The sequence below is a fragment of the Sparus aurata genome, chromosome 1 (genome assembly GCF_900880675.1).
Source record: "Sparus aurata chromosome 1, fSpaAur1.1, whole genome shotgun sequence".
Classification (NCBI taxonomy): Eukaryota; Metazoa; Chordata; class Actinopteri; order Spariformes; family Sparidae; genus Sparus; species Sparus aurata.
Window position 1 is genome coordinate 1,030,600 of NC_044187.1, and position 21,444 is coordinate 1,052,043.

General features: G+C 45.8%; 3 protein-coding genes across 8 annotated transcripts in view; 2 read left to right on the forward strand and 1 right to left on the reverse strand.

The window, feature by feature from the left end:
* LOC115581728 (CSC1-like protein 2) overlaps nt 1-2,775 on the reverse strand; it is a 24,134-nt gene extending 21,359 nt beyond the window's left edge. For 2 of the 3 annotated variants that reach the window (XM_030417051.1, XM_030417042.1), the window contains exon 1: nt 2,437-2,775. The gene's annotated coding sequence lies outside the window, so the exon portion shown is untranslated. The remainder of the gene's footprint in view (nt 1-2,436) is intronic. The other variant, XM_030417058.1, reaches the window with a different exon arrangement.
* A 3,691-nt stretch (nt 2,776-6,466) lies between these two features.
* Nucleotides 6,467-18,445, forward strand: LOC115581751 (3-oxo-5-alpha-steroid 4-dehydrogenase 2-like). Of its 4 annotated transcripts, none has more exons than XM_030417089.1 (7): nt 6,467-7,263; nt 9,956-10,085; nt 13,741-14,064; nt 14,942-15,105; nt 17,626-17,727; nt 17,808-17,958; nt 18,055-18,445. In XM_030417089.1, the coding sequence occupies exons 3-7, from the start codon at nt 13,772-13,774 to the stop codon at nt 18,119-18,121; spliced, it is 777 nt and encodes a 258-aa protein (XP_030272949.1). In that variant the 5' UTR covers nt 6,467-7,263; nt 9,956-10,085; nt 13,741-13,771; the 3' UTR covers nt 18,122-18,445. The 4 variants fall into 4 exon arrangements, with proteins under 4 accessions (XP_030272949.1, XP_030272938.1, XP_030272960.1 ...); XM_030417078.1 differs by lacking the exon at nt 6,467-7,263 and adding an exon at nt 7,287-7,416; XM_030417100.1 differs by lacking the exons at nt 6,467-7,263; nt 9,956-10,085 and adding an exon at nt 11,694-11,879 and having other exon boundaries at nt 12,973-14,064.
* Nucleotides 18,446-18,626: 181 nt separating this feature from the next.
* LOC115581765 (protein dpy-30 homolog) lies at nt 18,627-20,897 on the forward strand. Its single transcript, XM_030417137.1, has 5 exons — nt 18,627-18,728; nt 19,351-19,391; nt 20,123-20,170; nt 20,274-20,416; nt 20,731-20,897. The coding sequence occupies exons 1-5, from the start codon at nt 18,719-18,721 to the stop codon at nt 20,801-20,803; spliced, it is 315 nt and encodes a 104-aa protein (XP_030272997.1). The 5' UTR covers nt 18,627-18,718; the 3' UTR covers nt 20,804-20,897.
* The last annotated feature ends 547 nt before the right edge of the window (nt 20,898-21,444 follow it).

Here is a 21,444-nt window from a genome sequence, read left to right on the forward strand (position 1 = left end):
ACACACACACAACGGCGTCCACACGCACACACAACAGCGTCCACACACACGACGGCGTCCTACAGAACCATCTCTGTGATAAAACACTCAATGTTCAACAGATGTGAGACGTCTTCCGGCTTAAAAAGGGAAGAATACATCCACAGAAGGAGCTGCCCCGGGGCATCAAGGACATACTCAACAGACCCAACAGACCCGATGGACCCAGAGACCACATGGACCACAGAACCTCTGCATGACGTGACTGTTAACGTGTGTTGTTGTAGAGCAGCTATAATGACACGCAAAAGAACAACAAAGACAAAAACAACTACAGGGACGGAAACCAATTACAGTCAGATGTTAATCAACTACAATGAGAAGAAAAAACAACTGTAGAGACACAAACTGACTACAAAGATACGCAAAGTGACTGAAGAGGGACGCAAAACAACTACAAAGATCAGAACAACTACAGAGAGACAGAAAACAACTACAAAGAGACAGAAAACAACTACAAAGAGACAGAAACTGACAACAAAAAGATTTAAACAACAACAGAGAGATGTGAAAGTGTGAGAAGCAAAACTACAAAGACACTCAAAATGATCACTGAGTGAGACAGAAAACAACCACAGAGAGACAGAAAACAACTATAGAGAGACAGAAAACAACTACAGAGAGACAGAAAACAACCACAGAAAGACAGAAAACAAACTATAGAGAGACAGAAAACAACTATAGAGAGACAGAAAAAAAAAAAAACACAAACAGAAAACAAACACACAGAGACAGAATCGACTACAGAGTGACATAAAACGACTACAGAGAGACAGAATCGACCACAGAGAGACAGAATCGACCACAGAGAGACAGAATCGACTACAGAGAGACAGAATCGACCACAGAGAGACAGAATCGACTACAGAGAGACATAAAACGACTACAGAGAGACAGAATCGACTACAGAGAGACAGAATCGACTACAGAGAGACATAAATCGACTACAAAGAGACAGAAAACAACTACAAAGAGACAGAAACTGACAACAAAAAGATTTAAACAACAACAGAGAGATGTGAAAGTGTGAGAAGCAAAACTACAAAGACACTCAAAATGATCACTGAGTGAGACAGAAAAACTACAGAGACCGAAAACAACCGCAGAGAGACAGAAAACAACCACAGAGAGACAGAAAACAACTATAGAGAGAGAGAGAGAAAAAAAAACACATAAACAGAAAACAAACACACAGAGAGACAGAATCGACTACAGAGTGACATAAAACGACTACAGAGAGACAGAATCGACTACAGAGAGACAGAATCGACTACAGAGAGACATAAAACGACTACAGAGAGACAGAATCGACTACAGAGAGACAGAATGGACTACAGAGGACACCAGGGAGCTGAGGAGGAGCGTCAGGAGGCCTCAGGACTCTTTCGCTCCGTCACTACATGAAAGCTAAAACAAGATGATGTGAACGTGAGATCTAGTACAGTTTATCAACAGTACTAGTTACACTATTCACACTATATTGATCCTATAGATTTATGTATTAGATTGTCGGTTATTGGTTCATATGTAATTGATAACGGTCAATCAGTCTTGGTGATGTTTTCTCTCTGTTGTCGCAATTCAAATTCCAAACTATTTTATCTAATTGATTAATCGTTGATTAAACTCTAATAATAAACAAATAGTTTCAGCTCATCATTCAGACAGCTGACTAATGATTAGTCATTATTGATTATTAACCTCCTGGTGATTCTCTCAGTCAATCGATTAACTGGGTCCAAAGTGACGTCTTTAAATGTGTGGTTACCACCAGCAATGATCCATCGTCTCAGAACCTGGATCCGTTTTCTAGCTGTGATCTTTAATATAACTCATCATCAGAATGATGCAGATTCACTTCATGTTGCTGACTGATCGATTAATCGGCTGCTCGTCGTCACAGAGCTGCTGTCTGACACCTGAAGCTTTATTCAGCTGCCTTTGATCCGGACGTGTCCGCGGGCCTGCTGCACCAGCAGTCCGGCCTGAACGACACCACCTGCCCGGCCGGACCGAGTCACGGACCGGCTGAGAACATCCGACATTAACCGCCGACTGTCAGGACGACGGCTTCAAATGGAGGACAGCGAGTCAGCGGCCGCCGTCAGTCAGAGGTGAGCCGCAGACTGCGGCCGGACGGACGGACGGAAGGACGGCTCGGTGTCCTCTGCGCACACGTTATATAACCGACACCCCCCGCAGCAGAGGCACCGGGGCCGCACGGAGTGATGGATGCTGTCCGGGAGGAAACAGCGAGCCGGAGCCGCGGACAGGCCGCCGGGGAGGCTGCAGCAGCGGCCTGCCCGCCGCTAATCAACCCGCTCAGGAGATCAAACAAAGCCGTCTTATGAGAATAAAGCCTGTAATAATTAAAGCCAGAGAGATTAGAGCCGGTACCTGACCATCCGAGGCGAGCTGCTCCTCCTCACCGCCGCTAGATTCACACAACGAGCCGTTAGGTCGTCAGCAGAGCAGCGCCGCCCCGGCCGCGTCCTGCCGCAGCGCCGCCATCCCGCAACACAAAAAGGCTGATTCACGCCGAACGAGTCAAACCGCTGCCGCCGCCGCAGGAAGGTGTCCCTCCGCCGGCCGCTGGGTCCGCTGCGAGCCGCTGCCGCTCCGCCTGGTGTCGGGGCTAAAATGGAGGCGGTGTTAGTGAAAACAGAAGGAGAGCGGGACCGCTGCTGCTGCCGCCGCCGGGAGGAGAAGAAGAAGAGCGGCGCGGCTGCTGCGTCACACCGCCGCCGACAGAGGGCGCCATCCGGGGCCCTTCACAATAAAGGTCCCCTCGGACATCACCAGTGTTTTATTATGGAGGCATGTTAGTGTGAGGAGGGTAACGAGTAACGCAATAAAGTATTCTCCAATAAAGATATTAGATAAGATCATGAACATATTAAAATGAAGCAACCCAAAGTCAGTGTTTCATGTTTTATTACTGTTGGTTTCTATGGATTGTTGTAATAAATCCCATTCAAAGGTATCATAGTTTAATATCACAACTATTATAACATCCTTTGACTTTGTGCTCACATTTAAAATACAGTATACAGAAACACAATAAGGATCAAATAATAATAATCAAAATAATAATAATAACACCAGTAAAAATATGAATTAATAATAAATATTTTTTTAGGCAGGAGACCCAACAGGAGACCCAACAGGAGACCCAACATGAGGCAGGAGACCCAACATGAGGCAGGAGACCCAACATGAGACCCAACATGAGGCAGGAGACCCAACAGGAGACCCAACATGAGGCAGGAGACCCAACAGGAGGCCCAACATGAGGCAGGAGACCCAACAGGAGGCCTGTGACAGGGAGCAGGACCGGCAGCCCTCCAGGCCAACTGTGTTGGGTTAGTGTTAAGTGTTGTGTGGACTGCTGGAGGAGGACCAGGAGACTCAAAAATAAACATAGTCTTCAGGATGACAGTTTGAACTAAGATAAAGTTCAAATGGAGCAGCTACAAAAACCAGTCTTGCTAGCTTTTATCAAGCTAGCTAGCTCCACCAGACTCACCTGCTGTCAGTTTCCTCCAGGATCCAGTCGGTCCACAGCAGAGATCCCACGAGCGAGCCAACGCAACGCAACGCAACGCAACGCAACGCAACGCAACGCAACGCAGTTTAGTTGACGCGATTTTGAAGTTGGTTTGGTTTTTGGGGTTTTTGTTTGTTTGTTTGTTTTTTGTTTTGAACACACACACACACAGACACACACACACAGTGTTGTTACCTCGGGCTGAGCTGAGGGTCGATCCCACGTCTCCATGTTGCAGGACGGCGTCTTAAACCACTGGACCATCTTCAGCGCTGAAACCAGCCGACAGCCGGAAACAGGATCAGACTGAAGCTCAAACATTCTGACTTCACTCAAACATTTTCATGTTTTAAAAAGACTGAAGTTCAGATTCAGAGCAGCAGATCAAAGTGTTGAAGTGACGTCCAGGTGTGATTATTGGCTGTTTGAAGTGATGTCTGCACCTCACAGGTGAACAGCTCAGCTGCTTGATGAGGTCTTTAGACTCTCAGAGGTTGTTGGTTCACGACCCGTCACAGACAAACATTATCTCAGTCGTGTCTCAGAAGAAAAGTTTTCCTGTCTTTAAGTTCAAACACAAAACATTTAGATTCACATTAATTATGATAAATGTATCTTTGTTTCTGCTTAAAGTCAATTACATAGGATTTAAAAATATAAGCTTTAGTTGGGATTTGAACCTACAACATCACAGTGCTGGTCTGTGTCTCTAACCACAGGACCACTTCCACTGATGGACCCCTGAACACCCAGAGAGACAGAGAGGATCAGACTGAAGAAGGACTCTGATGGAGTCAACAACAAACTAGACAGAGAAGTTCAGACGGAGCTCGTCAGGTTAATGAACCATCTGGTGAATCAGAAACATTCAGCGTGAAATCCTGTCTGAAGTTTAACAGTTGTTAAACCAGAATGTGTAATTCCAGACTGACACATGCTGTGTTACTGCGGCCCTGATCTAACAACCTGCTGACTGGTAGCAGGGACTGAACCTGCAACCTTATGAACGTTATGCTGTAAATCAAATCAAATCAAATCAGATCCGTTTTATTTATATAGCCCAAAATCACAATCACATTGCCTCAGTGGGCTTTACAATCTGTACAGTGAACAACATCCTCTGTCCTCAGACCCTCGATTCCAGTGAGGAAATACTTCACATGTTGATGGAAAAAAAACCTTTTAACAGGGTAAAAAAACCAATGGAAGAAACCTGATGAAGAGCCACAGAGGAGGGATCCCTCTAACAGGACGGACACACATGCAATAGATGTTGCGTGGACAGAAAAGAGCAACAAATCACAGTTTACAAGTTACATTAACAGAAAGTCTGATACAAACACTGTAACACTGACACACAGCCAGCACACAGCTCTCTGTTGTGTGTTGCTCTCTACTTGCAGACTAATGTGTAGTGCGGTTGAAATACCAGTAGAGGGCGCTCAAAGACCACAGATCTCTGCCACAGCAGAGCCTTTAGTCATCTGACGTCATCCACTGTGGGAATGAAACCAAACATCACAACAAGTAAAACTACAGAGCCCCAGACATCACGTGGGCAAAAAAATAAATAAATTGTGGCCACAATTCAGTATTTCCTGCTCACTTTATAGCTTTACTGTGGCCACAATTAAATTATTTTTTGACCATGTCATGTCTGGAGCTCCGTATGAAGCAAATCCAAAACAGCATCAGCACGAGTCTGCAGGAAGACTGAAACTCATAAAACATGCACGTTTATGTCAGGAGTGATACTTTAATGGCATTTGGGAAATCAACAGAGTCTTGGACTCATTATGGGTGAACACCATACACCTGTACGAGCCACACAGGTGTCAGACCAACTGAGATGATGTTTCTCTTTGACGGGTCGTGAACCAACAACCTCTGAGATTCAAAACACTTTAACAAGCAGCTGAGCTGTTGACATCTCTTTAAACAGCCAATAATCACACCGGTACATTATTAAACACTTTCATCTGCTGCTCTGAATCTGAACTTTAGTTAGTGCAGCACAAGGTTCATAAGGTTGCAGGTTCAATCCCTGCTAACTTCTCTGTCTAGTTTGTTGTTGACTCCATCAGAGTCCTTCTTCAGTCTGATCCTCTCTGTCTCTCTGGGTGTTCAGGGGTCCATCAGTGGAAGTGGTCCTGTGGTTAGAGACACAGACCAGCACTGTTATGTTGTAGGTTCAAATCCCAACTAAAGCTTATATTTTTAAATCCTATGTAATTGACTTTAAGCAGAAACAAAGATACATTTATCATAATTAATGTGAATCTAAATGTTTTGTGTTTGAACTTAAAGACAGGAAAACTTTTCTTCTGAGACACGACTGAGATAATGTTTGTCTGTGACGGGTCGTGAACCAACAACCTCTGAGAGTCTAAAGACCTCATCAAGCAGCTGAGCTGTTCACCTGTGAGGTGCAGACATCACTTCAAACAGCCAATAATCACACCTGGACGTCACTTCAACACTTTGATCTGCTGCTCTGAATCTGAACTTCAGTCTTTTTAAAACATGAAAATGTTTGACTGAAGTCAGAATGTTTGAGCTTCAGTCTGATCCTGTTTCCGGCTGTCGGCTAGTTTCAGCGCTGAAGATGGTCCAGTGGTTTAAGACGCCGTCCTGCAACATGGAGACGTGGGATCGACCCTCAGCTCAGCCCGAGGTAACAACACTGTGTGTGTCTGTGTGTGTGTGTGTGTGTTCAAAACAAACAAATAAAATAAACCAAACCAACTTTAAAATTGTGTTGACTAAATTGCATTGCGTTGGCTCATGGGATCACTGATTACTGTGACCGACTGGATCCTGGAGGAAACTGACAGCAGGTGAGTCTGGTGGAGCTAGCTAGCTTGATAAAAGCTAGCACGACTGGTTTTTGTAGCTGCTCCATTTGAACTTTATCTTAGTCTTCAGGATGACAGTTTGAACTATAAACACGGTTCGATACCTCAGCACTTTATTACCACAGTATTTTATGTTGTTTTAGAACTTCATTGGTTTTTGTATATTGTAAACTGAACTTTACTGTTTTTATATCTGCTCTTGTATTTTGATGATGTTGTTGTTGAATGGACCTGCTGCTACGATGACCTAATTTCCCCTCTGAGATGAGTAAACTTTTCCATATTTTTTGAGTCTCCTGGTCCTCCAGCGGTCCAGACAACACTTGCTGTTGGCCTCCCAAACTGACCAGGGGCCAGCGGTCAGTCCTGCTCCCCGTCACCGGACCTCCCGTCTGGCCTCCAGCGGTCAGTCCTGCTCCCCGTCACCGGGCCTCCCGTCTGGCCTCCAGCGGTCAGTCCTGCTCCCCGTCACCGGGCCTCCCGTCTGGCCTCCAGCTGCCAGTCCTGCTCCCCGTCACCGGGCCTCCCGTCTGGCCTCCAGCTGCCAGTCCTGCTCCCCGTCACCGGGCCTCCCGTCTGGCCTCCAGCTGCCAGTCCTGCTCCCCGTCACCGGACCTCCCGTCTGGCCTCCAGCTGCCAGTCCTGCTCCCCGTCACCGGGCCTCCCGTCTGGCCTCCAGCTGCCAGTCCTGCTCCCCGTCACCGGGCCTCCTGTCTGGCCTCCAGCCTGCCCAGCACGTCTGGATGCTCTTTGCTCCTGGACTGGATCCTGTAACTCCCATTTCCTTTTCTACAGGAGGAGGAGGAGGTGACACAGAGTGAGGTATATGGGAACAGAAGACAAACAACAGAAGTTATAGAATGTGATGTTAATCAGAATCAGCAGGTTGGTTCTGGTCGGCAGGACGATGTGGATTCTATCAGAACTCACTGAGACTGAGAGCCAGTGAGGAAGCTCGTGATCGAAGTCAAAGAGGTGAGTTCAGAGTTCAGAGTTAAAGGACGTCAGCTGCTCAGCACGAACATGAAGATCCAGACGGTGTCTTTACATGAGACTCGCTAGCAGAGACGCTCACACGTGGAACAGCTTTCTGTAACAACGTGACCCGTCTCAGACTGACGAACAGACAGAAACCTGTTCCAGACCCACCAGAAGAAACCTGCTGCTGTTCCACATGACATGTAAAGAGTGTGTGTGTGTGCGTGTGTGTTAGATCCTGGGTCCTGAGGAATGTAAATAGTGATTTCTTTGGCTGGTGGTGAGGAGACGACCCGTGTAGCTTCTCACTGCCTGAGTCCGATCGCCTACCTGCTTCCTCTGGATCAGAACCGGACAGGAGTCAGATATGAACACCAGCCAGCTCTCCTCTGAATGATCTGGGCACTTGGTCTGGTGCTAGGTTGGATTTTAGGGGCTTTGGTAAACTCTAAGGGACTGTTTCACTCTGGTGGGCTACAGTAACCTTTCAGATCCTTTCAGATATTCTGCACAGTTAACACCTGACTTTACTTCCACCAAACAGACATGAAATCAATGTCCACAACTTTAACTTTAACTATAGTATGTTGGTTTTATTGCATAGACTTTAGCAAGAGCAAAACATACAGCACAATACTTATTTCATTTACTATCAATCATTGTCAAAAATCCTTATTGATAAAATCATAATACTGACTTAGACAACTTTATTCATCCTTTTGGGAGTTTCCCTCAAAGAGAATGAAGCTCCATGTCACACACAGCACTGTTACATATAGAGGATCAAGAAAGAAGAGACACCAAAGTGCCCGACACCCATATAAAGATAGAAAACCAAATACAATATATTATACATAGATATATCAATATAAATATATATATATATATATAAATATGCAAGAAATATACATACATACATTTAAAATATACATGTAAATATACATATAAGTAAATAAATATAAAATAACACTGTAAGAATATAAATCTATATATGTACATACATATATACACACACACGTAAAACTGTACACAGGTACACAGTATCTGCTATGGTTCTGTTATTATTGCACATGGTTTTTCATGAACAGTCGGGCATATCTATAGTTTTAGTCGGGCAGACCTCTCCTCCCTGTCCCTCAGTCTCTCCCTGTACAGTCTCTACTGTAAATAACAAATTAATCTAAAAGAGCTGAGGCCTGGTTAAAATACTTAAATGTAGTTGAGATGGAGAGGGTCGCTGACAGTCCAAGTCCTTGAGGCAAATCACAACCCGGCCCGAGGTCTCTCAATTTCCAACAGTCCAAACCTCATGGCAGCACAGTGAACAAAAGTACTCCAATGTCCAAATTGTAATCCACAGCATGTTGGCATGAATAGTTGATCCGTTGTGCTCTTATTTCCTTGGTATGGCAGTAAGTGGACTCAGCTCGGACACACTTTGTGTGGCCTCAGCAGCTCCAGACTGAAGTTTGTTTCTCTCACGTCTGAGTGAGTGAAGAGAAGAGAAGCCTCCTGCTGCCCACTGAGGGTGATGAAGCGCTTTGAAAAGGAAATACACAACACAATGTGTCAAAAATGTACAACATCACATGCAGCAGCATGATGTGTTCCTGTAGCTAGCTGCAGTTAGCATCTCTCTGGCTCCTCTGTGGGATCACTGAACTGGGTTCTGACCCGTCCAGGTTCTGTTGATCCAGATAATCTCCACAGATGAACTCCACTCTGTGATGTGTGAAGCTAAATTAACTGTGTAGCAGTAAGAAGCTAATGCTAGGCTACAAACAGACGACATCACGGTCACATGACTGAAACGTCTCCACCACTAAGAGTCTTACTGCACAATTACTATCCAGGTTTTCTATAAACTGATCAATGTACAAGTTGTAAAGTCAGAGTTAGAACAGTGTGTAACTAAAGTGGCTGTAAAGACGGACTAGTGAGTAGATGAGTCTCCGTGTTCGCTGTGAGGACGTTTAATGTCCCCGACAACCTCTGTAGTCTCATTCAGACACTCGTTAGCAACCGCTAACTGTTGTTAACACATGAAGAGCTTCATGATTAAACTGTGGGACATTAATGATGATTTTAAATGTTCAGCCTGTAACCACACAGCTTATTTCTCCAACCAGAACATCAAGTCTTTCAACATTTTAATGTTCAGTGAAAATCATCAGCTGCTCTGTGATGTGAGAAGGTCAAATAAACAGCACAGATGTGGCAATAACATCGACCCGAGACCTGGTACCGGTCCACGGCCCGGTGCTGGGGAGTCCCTGTTTTACAAGCTTCATGTCTGAGAACAGAACATGAGAACATGTGCAGCCGGCAGTGTTCCATTCAGCTGACTGTCAGACGAGGAACAGGAAGTGCAAACGTGCTCATCACGTCTGGGTTTCAGGACCCGCTCCTGTGGCACCAACACCATCATCTTTATTATCTTCTTCTTCTTCTTCTTCTTCTTCTCCTTCTTCTTCTTAATAACATATTGTGCTCATGAGCAACAGGTCAATGACAGCTACAGTTATAATGTCTGCAGGCTGCTGACAGAGCTTCAGCCCGTGGAGCCTGGAGAGAGATCCGGTTACACAGGACCGGTTTGGTGAGATTGCTGGCTGTGAGCAGAAGCAGAGCTGTGTTCCAGGAAGTTTCCGCTCCACGATACAAAGGTAAAACTTTCCTCTGTTTGTATAAATAGACAGACCGGTGATGTGATGAGAGTCCTGCTCCGCTTAGACGCGGGCACACTGTTAGACAAAGAGTAGCGATCGAGGTCCATCTTGGAGGTTCTGAGCGGAGGTTCTGAGTGGACCACATCGAGGACAAATTATATAATCATACCGCTCATCTGGGCGATCATTAAATATGTATATATAGATTATAGATGTAGAGATGTAACACAGGAAATGGTGAAGGCACCTCATGGAACAGAATGTTTGATCAGAGCTGAAACCCGACGAGCAGAGCTGCACTGTGCCCGATCATTATTATCAATATTATCATCATTATAGTCAATATTATCATTATTATCAATATTATCATTATCATCAATATCATCATTATTATCAATATTATCACTAGTATCATTAGTCTTGGCCCAGGAACTCAAATGCATGTCTACATAATAATGAAGCAGATCTGCCACATGGTCCAGCTGACTGGACCGATGACTGACAGGTGAGTCCAGCTGACTGGACCGATGACTGACAGGTGAGTCCAGGTGCAGCTGGACCGATGACTGACAGGTGAGTCCAGGTGCAGCTGGACCGATGACTGACAGGTGAGTCCAGCTGACTGGACCGATGACTGACAGGTGAGTCCAGGTGCAGCTGGACCGATGACTGACAGGTGAGTCCAGCTGACTGGACCGATGACTGACAGGTGAGTCCAGCTGACTGGACCGATGACTGACAGGTGAGTCCAGGTGCAGCTGGACCGATGACTGACAGGTGAGTCCAGGTGCAGCTGGACCGATGACTGACAGGTGAGTCCAGCTGACTGGACCGATGACTGACAGGTGAGTCCAGGTGCAGCTGGACCGATGACTGACAGGTGAGTCCAGGTGCAGCTGGACCGATGACTGACAGGTGAGTCCAGGTGCAGCTGGACCGATGACTGACAGGTGAGTCCAGCTGACTGGACCGATGACTGACAGGTGAGTCCAGGTGCAGCTGCTCCACAGACACACCTGTGGGCTGTATAAATGGAGCTGATGTATTTCCATTTGAAGGCTGAGGTTGGGACCAGGTCCACTAAACCAAACCATTAACCAGAATCTGAAGAGCCATACTGATTGGTGGAGGTGGGCGTGGCCTATTATTTGATTGGCCAGACATTGTTCAGAACTTCACCTCGTGTGTCTCATCACTGCCTCGGTGAGGACGTCTGGAACCTGAAGAGCAGAGACACATTTATCACTGAGGGTTTCTTTAAACATTGGATCCTTTTTACAGAATGAATGAAGCCCGACAGAGAGGAAGCAGCCAGCGGCACCGAGACGTCTGCTGTTCTACATCACGTCTGCAGCTGCTTCAGCTGTTCAGCAGAACACTGCTACTCTGTTTTACTGTGAAGCTCCACAACTGTTCTGAGGACTGACTGTTCCTTTAAGTTCTTATTCCCAGCTGAAAAATTGGATGCATAAAATATTCTGACAGGTCTGTTGGACCTTGGACGTTCAGTGTGCAGGGAAACAGCAGCCTTTTCACACGGAGACGCCACATTATCAGCAGTTCTCTGTTATAACGTGTAGTGATTGAGATCCTGACCCACCGAACACCCTGGAAAGTGACAAAGTTACGTTTTCACTCTAAATGACATATTTAGATAATCACCATCAGTAAACTGGACCTGTCTGACTCTGTCACTGCGAGGACGGAGGCTGTTTTCTGGGGGAAAGTTCACTGAAGACTCAGGAGGGCTGACGGTCACTGTGACAACAATAACTACAACACAAACACCTGGTGAGTTAAAGTTTTCTGCAGGTGACAGACGCTGTTTTTCAGGCAGAAATGTGATGAAGAGGCAGGAGGACAGACAGGAGGACAGACAGGAGGTAAGACTGGAAGACAGACAGGAGGACAGACAGGAGGACAGACAGGAGGTAAGACTGGAGGTCAGACAGGAGGTCAGACAGGAGGTCAGACAGGAGGTAAGACTGGAGGTCAGACAGGAGGTCAGACAGGAGGTAAGACTGGAGGTCAGACAGGAGGTCAGACAGGAGGACAGACAGGAGGACAGACAGGAGGTAAGACTGGAGGTCAGACAGGAGGTCAGACAGGAGGTAAGACTGGAGGTCAGACAGGAGGTCAGACAGGAGGTAAGACTGGAGGACAGACAGGAGGACAGACAGGAGGACTGGCAGGAGGACAGACAGGAGGACAGACAGGAGTACTGGCAGGAGGACAGACAGGAGGACAGACAGGAGGACTGGCAGGAGGACTGGCAGGAGGACAGACAGGAGGACTGGCAGGAGGACAGACAGGAGGACAGACAGGAGGAGGACTGGCAGGAGGACAGACAGGAGGACAGACAGGAGGACAGACAGGAGGACTGGCAGGAGGACAGACAGGAGGACTGGCAGGAGGACTGGCAGGAGGACAGACAGGAGGACTGGCAGGAGGATAGACAGGAGGACAGACAGGAGGACTGGCAGGAGGACAGACAGGAGGACAGACAGGAGGACTGGCAGGAGGATAGACAGGAGGACAGACAGGAGGACTGGCAGGAGGACAGCAGTGTGATGTTCTGGTGTCCGTCCGCCGTGTGACCACTGACTGCACAGCATTTTATTTTCTTGTCCCACATGTCAAGATGATCCAATCCAGTCCAACTTTATTTGTTGAGCACTTTAAAAACAACCAAAGTTGACCAACTTTGGTTGTTTTTGTTTGATGTTGTTCAGTGGTTTGATGTTAAAGTCAAACCAGTACAGGACAGCCGCTGCCTCTGAAGTCTGTCATTCATCCAGCAGCTGTGAAGACAGCAGGGCAGCTGTCAATCAAACTGCTCAGCCAGTCAAATTGTCCATCTCTGATGTCCCGCCCCTGACACCAGGACAGCTGAGAGGGAAGGATGCAGAGTTTGGCAGAATATAATGGAAGCACCACCACAGAAGAAGAAGCAGCTCCAGACCGACACGGTCACACAGTTATTTCTCACAGAGGACTGAAGCACATCAGAACCTGCGAGTCCAATCAGACACGTGCCGCTCAAAAACACGAGACAATCAATGACAGCATTCCTCTAAGGCCCAGAGAGGACTGACAGTCGGACCAGAACCAGCTGCAAGAACCAACATCTACCACACTGCAGACCTCCTGCAGGTTCTGAGCAGCTGTCAGTGACCCGGGCGGACTGTGGTCCAGATCAGCAGCTGTGTTGCTCCTGCCTCTGTGGAGCGGTTCTGACACGGCTGGTTCAGAAACACTTCAGATGCTTCTAGAATAGAAACAGAACTGCTTTGAATAGAATAATTGATAATGAAGGTGTGACCAGGTGTGACCAGGTGCGACCTGAACCTCTCCTGTGTGCTGCTGGGTCCAGCAGGAGGTGAGGCGTGATGTCACGAGCTGCCAGGACCAATAGAAATGCTAGTTTTAAAGTCAGACACAGTGTATCTAACTGCAGACCAGGTCCTGGTGACGCGGTCCATATGGACCACACAAACACATCCTTTGTCCACACTGGGTTCATATGGATCTCACGTGACCACAGTCTCAGGACTCGGCAGGCTCGGGACCTCCTTCCTGGGTAACATGAGGTGGGCTCTGATTGGTCGGTGGACTCTGAGTTATGTCTCTGTCTCTCTCTGCATGCCGGCAGTTCGGTGGAGCTGAGCCGAGTCAGTGGACTGATGGAGTGTCGGGACGGTGCCGTGTCCTACCTGAGCTGGGCTCTGATCGTGGGGGGCGTGGCCTACCTGCTGGAACAGACGCGGCGCCACACACCTTACGGTCGCTACGTGGAGCCGAAGGTCCGCTGCTGCCTGGCCGGACCGGGCTGGTTCCTGCAGGAGGTCCCGGCCTTCCTGCTGCCGCTGCTGCTGCTGCTGTTCACGGAGGAACCGCACACCGAGCCGGGGACGAGCCGCTACTGGACCGGGAGGACGCTGCTGCTCTGCACCTTCATGCTGCACTACTTCCACAGGTCAGACCTCAGAACAGATCTCACATCAGACTCCAGAACAGAACAGACCTCAGATCAGATCTCAGATCAGACTCCAGAACAGAACAGACCTCAGATCAGATCTCAGATCAGACTCCAGAACAGAACAGACCTCAGATCAGATCTCAGATCAGACTCCAGAACAGAACAGACCTCAGAACAGACTCCAGAACAGAACAGACCTCAGAACAGACTCCAGAACAGAACAGACCTCAGAACAGACCTCAGATCAGACCTCAGAACAGACTCCAGAACAGAACAGACCTCAGATCAGATCTCAGATCAGACTCCAGAACAGAACAGACCTCAGAACAGACCTCAGAACAGACCTCAGAACAGACTCCAGAACAGAACAGACGTCAGAACAGACTCCAGAACAGAACAGACCTCAGAACAGATCAGCCATCAGCTGTACCTCAAAATGTAATACATTACATATTACTCTAAGCTCCAGTTTAAAGTAATAGATTACTGTCTGGTGGAGTAATTACTCATTACACTACTCTGTAGAACAGTTCAGCAGCCTGTGTGTGTTTTGATAAGGGACCGGTTCTGGACTCAGGACCGGTTCTGGACTCCGGATTATGAGACAGGAGCCAATAGCTGTTATAGTCTTCTCTTATGAAACAGGATACAGGGGCGACATCACGGTCAGCTGCCTCCAGAACCTGGTGCTGTTCTGACCCTGTTTGATTGACTCACACTCTGTCTCCATGCTGATTGGATGAGCTCAGTGACTGGACTGGTATCATGGTGCTCCTGTGTTCTGTAGAGGATGTGGGCGTCATGTGACCCGGTGACTGACACACAGACACACTTCATGTTGTGGAACAGGAAGTAACCTGCGTCTGTTCTTTAGGAGCTTCATCTACGCCTTCCTGACCAGAGGACGACCCGTCCCGCTGTCCATCGTCCTGTACGCCGCCATCTTCTGCTCGCTCAACGGCCTCCTGCAGGGACACCACCTGCTGCACTGCGCCCGCTTTGAAGACACCTGGCTGACGAGGACTCGCGTGGCTGCAGGTGAGTCACAGCGACGTCCTGGGAAATGTGACCAGGCTGCAGGTGTATGACCTCACCATCAGTATGTAATGGTTTAACACACGGTGAAGGTGAAACTTGCAGAGAGGACAGGTGTGCAGATCACACCTCTGGCTGCTGGGATGTCACAGAGCGTCACAGATTACCGCATCTATGTCTCAAGGCCTCATTACATTAATCCCCAAACATGGAAAGACCCAGTGTGTTCTGAAAATTGGAGGCCAATTACTTTAATTAATAATGATGTTAAATTATTATCACTTATTTTTGCTCAGAGGCTCAAACTTTGTCTTCAAACAATTATTGTTGACTGCCAGTCTGGATTTATGAGTGGTAGACATATAAGTAATAATGTTCGTCTAATTCTGGATTTAATTGACTACCATGAAGTTATTGATGACAACAGCCTTATATTATTCATAGATTACTATAAAGCCTTTGATACCATAGAACATTCCTTCTTGTTTAATACTTTGGACTTTTTTGGTTTTGGCTCTTATTTTAAATCTGCAGTTCAGACATTATATAAAAGGTGCAGCAGTTCAGTGAAGTTGTTAAATAGAACCACTGAAGCTTCAGTATAGAGAGAGGGATTAAACAAGGGGACCCTATTGCACCCTTTTTGTTTCTACTCATCATGCAAACTATGGCACTTCACATAAATAAAGATTATTTTAGAGGCATTCAACTGGCAGAAAGTCAATTGAAATGTTGTCAATTAGCAGATGATACTACTATTTTTTTAAAGAATGAAAAGGAGGTAAAAAAGACAATTGACTGTCTCGACACATTCTCTCTGCTGTCAGGTTGGAAGATTTATATTAAGAAGTGTGAGCTTTTTGCTTTAAAAGACCAAATAACCTGACGGAAATAGAGGGTATTTGTTTTAAAGATGTTATATCATATCTGGGCATTAAGATATGCAAGAATCAAGAAAGAAGAGTTGACTTGAATTTTAATCCACTGATTGAAAACATTTTGAGAAAGTATGATATGTGGCTATTAAGAGAGTGGACGAGTCTTGTTGTCTAAAAGTGAAGCTTCTCTCGGCTGCTGGATGTTCCAACAAAAACAGTTCAACAGATTGACACGAAAATCTTCAACTTCATAAGGAAGAATAAGCCCCACCAATTAAAACAAACAGTGCTGTGCAACTCATACTGTCCAGGCATCAGACTTTAATACATCTAACACAATGTTTTTATTAAACTGGTTGAAGACATATTTGCAGGGAAAAAGTAAATTATAGTATATTATACCAGAACTTATTTTCAAGAAAATCGGGGGATTGAATTTCTTTTAAACTGTTATTACAGTGTTGATCAACTTCCTGTCAATCTGGCAAGTTTTCACACACAAGCCTGACTGTCCTGGATGTTCGTCTGCAAACACAACTGTTCACCACACAAGTGTTTGATCTGGAATAATCCAAATATTCCATATAAGAACAAATCTTTGTTTGTCAAGAGATGGTTTGACCAAAATATCTTGTTTGTGACACAGTTATTGAATGAAAATGGACATTTGTATAACTACACTGAGTTTTTAAAAAAATATGCAATTCCTATTACACATAAAGAATTTGCCATAATATTTGACGCTATACCTGCAGAACTGTTGTTGTTATTGTGAGGAGATAGTAGACCACAGCTAAACGTACACTTTGAGGCTAATTTAATGTTAGACGGCATAAATTTAACAGACAGAAAATGCACCAATAGACATATAAGGAAAATTAGCCAAGAAATTACAACTCCATCAGCTAAACTACTCTGGAACTCAACATGTAGGTATAAACTGGAACTCAGTGTGGACTTCAAGTAGCAGATACTGAGTCACACACAAGATAAAGGAAGTTTCTTTTGAGATCATACATTCAATTTATCCTGTCAGGCCGTCTCCAGATATAAAGATGTTAATGTCAACTGTGAACAGGAGGAGGAAAATATTTCTCATCTGTTTTTTTAATGTTATACTTATGTGTTTTGGAAGGAACTGGAAAATATGTTTGTATCTTTGACAGGAATTAAGCTTAAACTTAAAAAAAGACATAATTCTCACTTATAATGAAAAAAAAACTTAAGGGAAAGGAACTGTTTTTGTTGAATCTTTTTATTTTACAAGGACAATATTACATCCATAAATGCAAATGGTCATCCAAAAAAACACATTTTTATGAATTTAAAATAGAAACCAGATATTACATGCAGCTGCTAAAAAACATGAAAGACAGAAAAGCTATAAGGAATATTATAAATGATTAAAAACAACTATATGATTTGCTAATACCCCCATCTATGTATTTGTATATATGTATATATTTTGTGTTTGTTGTGTTGGCTGTTTATTGTCTGTTTATTGTATAAATGTATATAGATTTGTTTGTGTGAAAAAATAAATTAAAACATTTGAAAAGAAGATGTAACCGGTCATGTGACGTCCTCCGCACACTTCCTGTCAGAGGTGAGAGCGTCTGACACTTCCTGTTTGTCTGTGACGCAGGTCTGCTTCTGTTTGTGGTCGGAATGACCGTCAACATCCACAGTGACCACATCCTGCGCAGCCTGAGGAGACCAGGAGAGACCGTCTACAGGATCCCCCACGGTGACTAGACCCGATCCATGACAGAGTTCATCGCTGTCAGCACCTTCACCTTTAACCCCTGCACCTTCATTTCCTCTCAGGTGGGATGTTTGAGTTTGTGTCTGGAGCGAACTTCTTCGGGGAGATCGTGGAGTGGTGCGGTTACTCTGTGGCTGCTGGGTCTTTACCCGCCTTCGCCTTCGCCTTCTTCACCATCTGCTCCATTGGGCCCAGAGCCTGCCAGCACCACAGGTAGCTCTGTAATCTGATTGGTCAGCAGCACCGCAGGTAGTTTTCCAGATTTCTTGTTGCAACATGACTTGAGTTTGTCGTCCTGTGGTCCTGCAGAGACTACCAGCGGAGGTTTGAGGACTACCCTCGCTCCAGGACGGCTCTCATCCCCTTCATCCTGTGACGGAGGCCGAGGAGCTCCCACTGATGATGCTGAGCTGCATGAGTGTGGTGGCATCTGATTGGCTACACCTCATCAACACACATGTGAAGTCTCTCTGTTAAACTCTGTGCCTTTTTGATATTTTAGTGTTTTTATTTGCTTTCATCCTTCATGATAATTAACATAATAATAAATCAGCACTTTGAACCGGAGCTAGAAGCTAACAGATCTACAGCTGTGTCCAGAACCACGAGCCACACCGAACCACACCGGCCCACAGCACCAGCCTCCGACATGTATGATGTATAACTTTTCACAATAAAGGTACAAATCATATACAAAAAACATCAAGTCGAGATTTATTTTATTAAATTATTATTGTATATTTATCAAACTAGTCGTAACATGTTGTAGTTTACATAATAAACATAAATACGTAAATCAATATAAAGTGTGACACGTAAAAACCTCAATAAGTATCAATGGACTCCCGTGCTTTTATTTTGAAGTACATCTACACAAACCGGATACTCGCGAGGCGCCCGGATGTATTTCCTACGTAGCCTTCGAGCAGAATCGACGTACGTCAGATATCCTGCGTAAATATCCACAACAAACATGGCGGACGGTAAGTTCATTGTTGACCATTGATGGAGTTTTTCGCAGTTTGAGTTGTTGTTCTGTTTCTCTGCTGCGTGTTTCCGGTTCCATGTGATGATTTGACGACACGGTCCAAACCGGAGCGGTGGATTCTGACCCGGTACTGAGTTTTATCAACCGGGCAGCCGGCGGTAACGTGATGCTAGGCTAACTTACCGCCGCTTCCAGCGCCGTGCAGCGCGACCGACACCCGAGCCAAGAGCAACCGTTAGTGTCCGTGGGTCAGAACTGAGTCCGGTAGAGTCCCCGCAGAGTCCGGTAGAGTCCAGTAGAGTCCGGTAGAGTCCCCGCAGAGTCCGGTAGAGTCCAGTAGAGTCCGGTAGAGTCCAGTAGCGTCTCCACAGAGTCCAGTAGCGTCTCCGCAGAGTCCAGTGGACACAGAGTCCAGTAGAGTCCAGTAGAGTCCGGTAGAGTCCAGTAGAGTCTCCACAGAGTCCAGTAGAGTCCAGTAGAGTCCTACTGGTGGTTCTGACCGGGTTATCAGTTAATAAGTCCTGTCAAATAACACTTCTGAGAAGTTCTTCAAAGATCGTCTTCATCTTTTCTGTTGATCTCAGAAAAACATTTAAATGTTCTTGTTTGTTTTCCAGATCACACAGATGCAGATCAGTCCATGGAGGGACACACACCTGTGAGTACACACACACACACAGACACACACACACACACACAGACACACACACACACACACACAGGCACACACACACACACACACACACAGACACACAGACACACACCTGTGAGTACACACACACACACACACACACACACACACCTGTGAGTACACACACACACACACACACACAGACACAGACACACACACACACACACAGACACACACACACACACACACACACACACAGACACACACCTGTGAGTACACACACACACACACACACACACACACACCTGTGAGTACACAGACACACACACACACACAGACACAGACACAGACAGACACACACACACACACACACACACACACACACACACAGCACTGTGATTAAAGGAGCAGTCCCTCATTCAGTTTAATGGTGTTTAGCCTAGCTTAGCACAAAGACTGGAAGCAGGGGGAAACTGTTAGCTGATGACTGACAGCAGGAGGGAGAATCAGCAGGTACAGATGTTGCCCTGTGATGTCAGAGCTGAAACAATCAGTCCATTAATCAATCAGTATTGATTAATGTTGAGTCGATCCAGCGTCTCACGCGTCATCCTCCTGCTGGCTGTCTGGTCGTGTAGCAGCCGACACATCGAGCTCTGAGCTGACGATCAAACTAATAATCTCCTGATCGGTCCAAGATGAAATCATGTTTTGTGTTGCTGGTGAACGTAAAGATGATGACATGAATCCTCCTGCAGGTGTCTGAAAACCCTCACGCAGAGTACGGCCTGACGGAAAACATCCAGGTAACACACACACACACACACACACACACACACACACACACTGTGCACAGTGTAATGAGAAGGTAAAGGCAGACTCCCAGCATGCTTTGCTTCTGCTCCACAGAGGACGGTGGAGAACGAGAAGGCGAGCGTGGAGAAGATCTCGAAGCAGAAGGTGGATCTGCAGGCGCTGCCCACCAGAGCCTACCTGGACCAGACGGTGGTCCCCATCCTGCTGCAGGGCCTGTCGGTGCTCGCCAAGGACAGGTCAGCCCGCCGCCGCCGCCACGTGGCATTTAATAAGACAGATATTACAACCGCAGTGTTAGTTTACATCAGAGTGTGACGTCTGTCAGAGACGTGATACCAGGACAGTGTTGAGGTCCAATCAGCCTCTGAAGAAGAGATATTATTGGCTGCTGAGGTCACCGGTCGACCAATCAGGAGCTGCAGTTTTCGTTTCTGCAGCTCATCTAATAAAACTGATTGAAATCAGTAATTAGTAGATTTGTTGGTTGTTCAGTTTCCTTTGGTTTTTGTTGGTTTATGAAATAAAATGTTTCTTTCTTTGTTCCCTGCAGACCTCCGAACCCCATCGAGTATCTGGCAGCGTTCCTGCTGAAGAACAAATCCCAGTTTGAGGAGAGAAATTAAACGTTTGATTCAGTAGAAACTTGTTTTGTTTGTTAATGAACTGTTAGACTGTTTTTTTTTTTAAATCCAGAATAAACATGTTGATGTGAAAGAGGAGCTGACTCTGGGATTTTATTCTGAAAGGATCATTCTGCTCTGACTGTTGCTCTCAAGGTTCAGTTCAACGTTAGCTTAGCTTAGCATGAAGACGTGAAGCAGTCTGAGTGTGACTTCGTCTCGTCCCACCTCCTCTACATGAATCTGTAGCTAATAATCCAGCAGACGCTCCCTGACTTCATCTCTACTTATACACAAATATACAAATATCATTTATTACCAATTATGTCCTGCAAATGATAATGTATCAACATCATCTCATCTCAATATCTCTAGAAATAATAATTAAAATCTTCATTCAGACGGTAAATTTTAACCAAAGTCTTTGTGATTAATGACTCGTGAAGATCTTTACTAACATTGTGAACCAAGAAGTGCAGAAATATACAAATAATGTATAAATATTCAAAGTAAAACGTCTGAAGAATAAAGTTGTACTATCAGAATCAACACCAACATTTATGAGGAAGTGTTCTTTTGGGGAGTCAAAGTCACATAAACCTGTTGGTGCCCTCTGCTGTCTGTCGACCCGGCCAGTTCTGGAG

Coding starts and splice junctions, on each gene's coding strand:
- LOC115581751 (XM_030417089.1), top strand. CDS start 13,772: ATGGAGTGTCGGGACGGTGCCGTGTCCTACCTGAGCTGGGCTCTGATC. Junction 17,728..17,807: donor CGTCTACAGGATCCCCCACG/GTGACTAGACCC, acceptor ATTTCCTCTCAG/GTGGGATGTTTGAGTTTGTG. Junction 17,959..18,054: donor AGAGCCTGCCAGCACCACAG/GTAGCTCTGTAA, acceptor GTGGTCCTGCAG/AGACTACCAGCGGAGGTTTG.
- LOC115581765 (XM_030417137.1), top strand. Junction 19,392..20,122: donor CCATGGAGGGACACACACCT/GTGAGTACACAC, acceptor ATCCTCCTGCAG/GTGTCTGAAAACCCTCACGC. Junction 20,417..20,730: donor TCGGTGCTCGCCAAGGACAG/GTCAGCCCGCCG, acceptor TGTTCCCTGCAG/ACCTCCGAACCCCATCGAGT.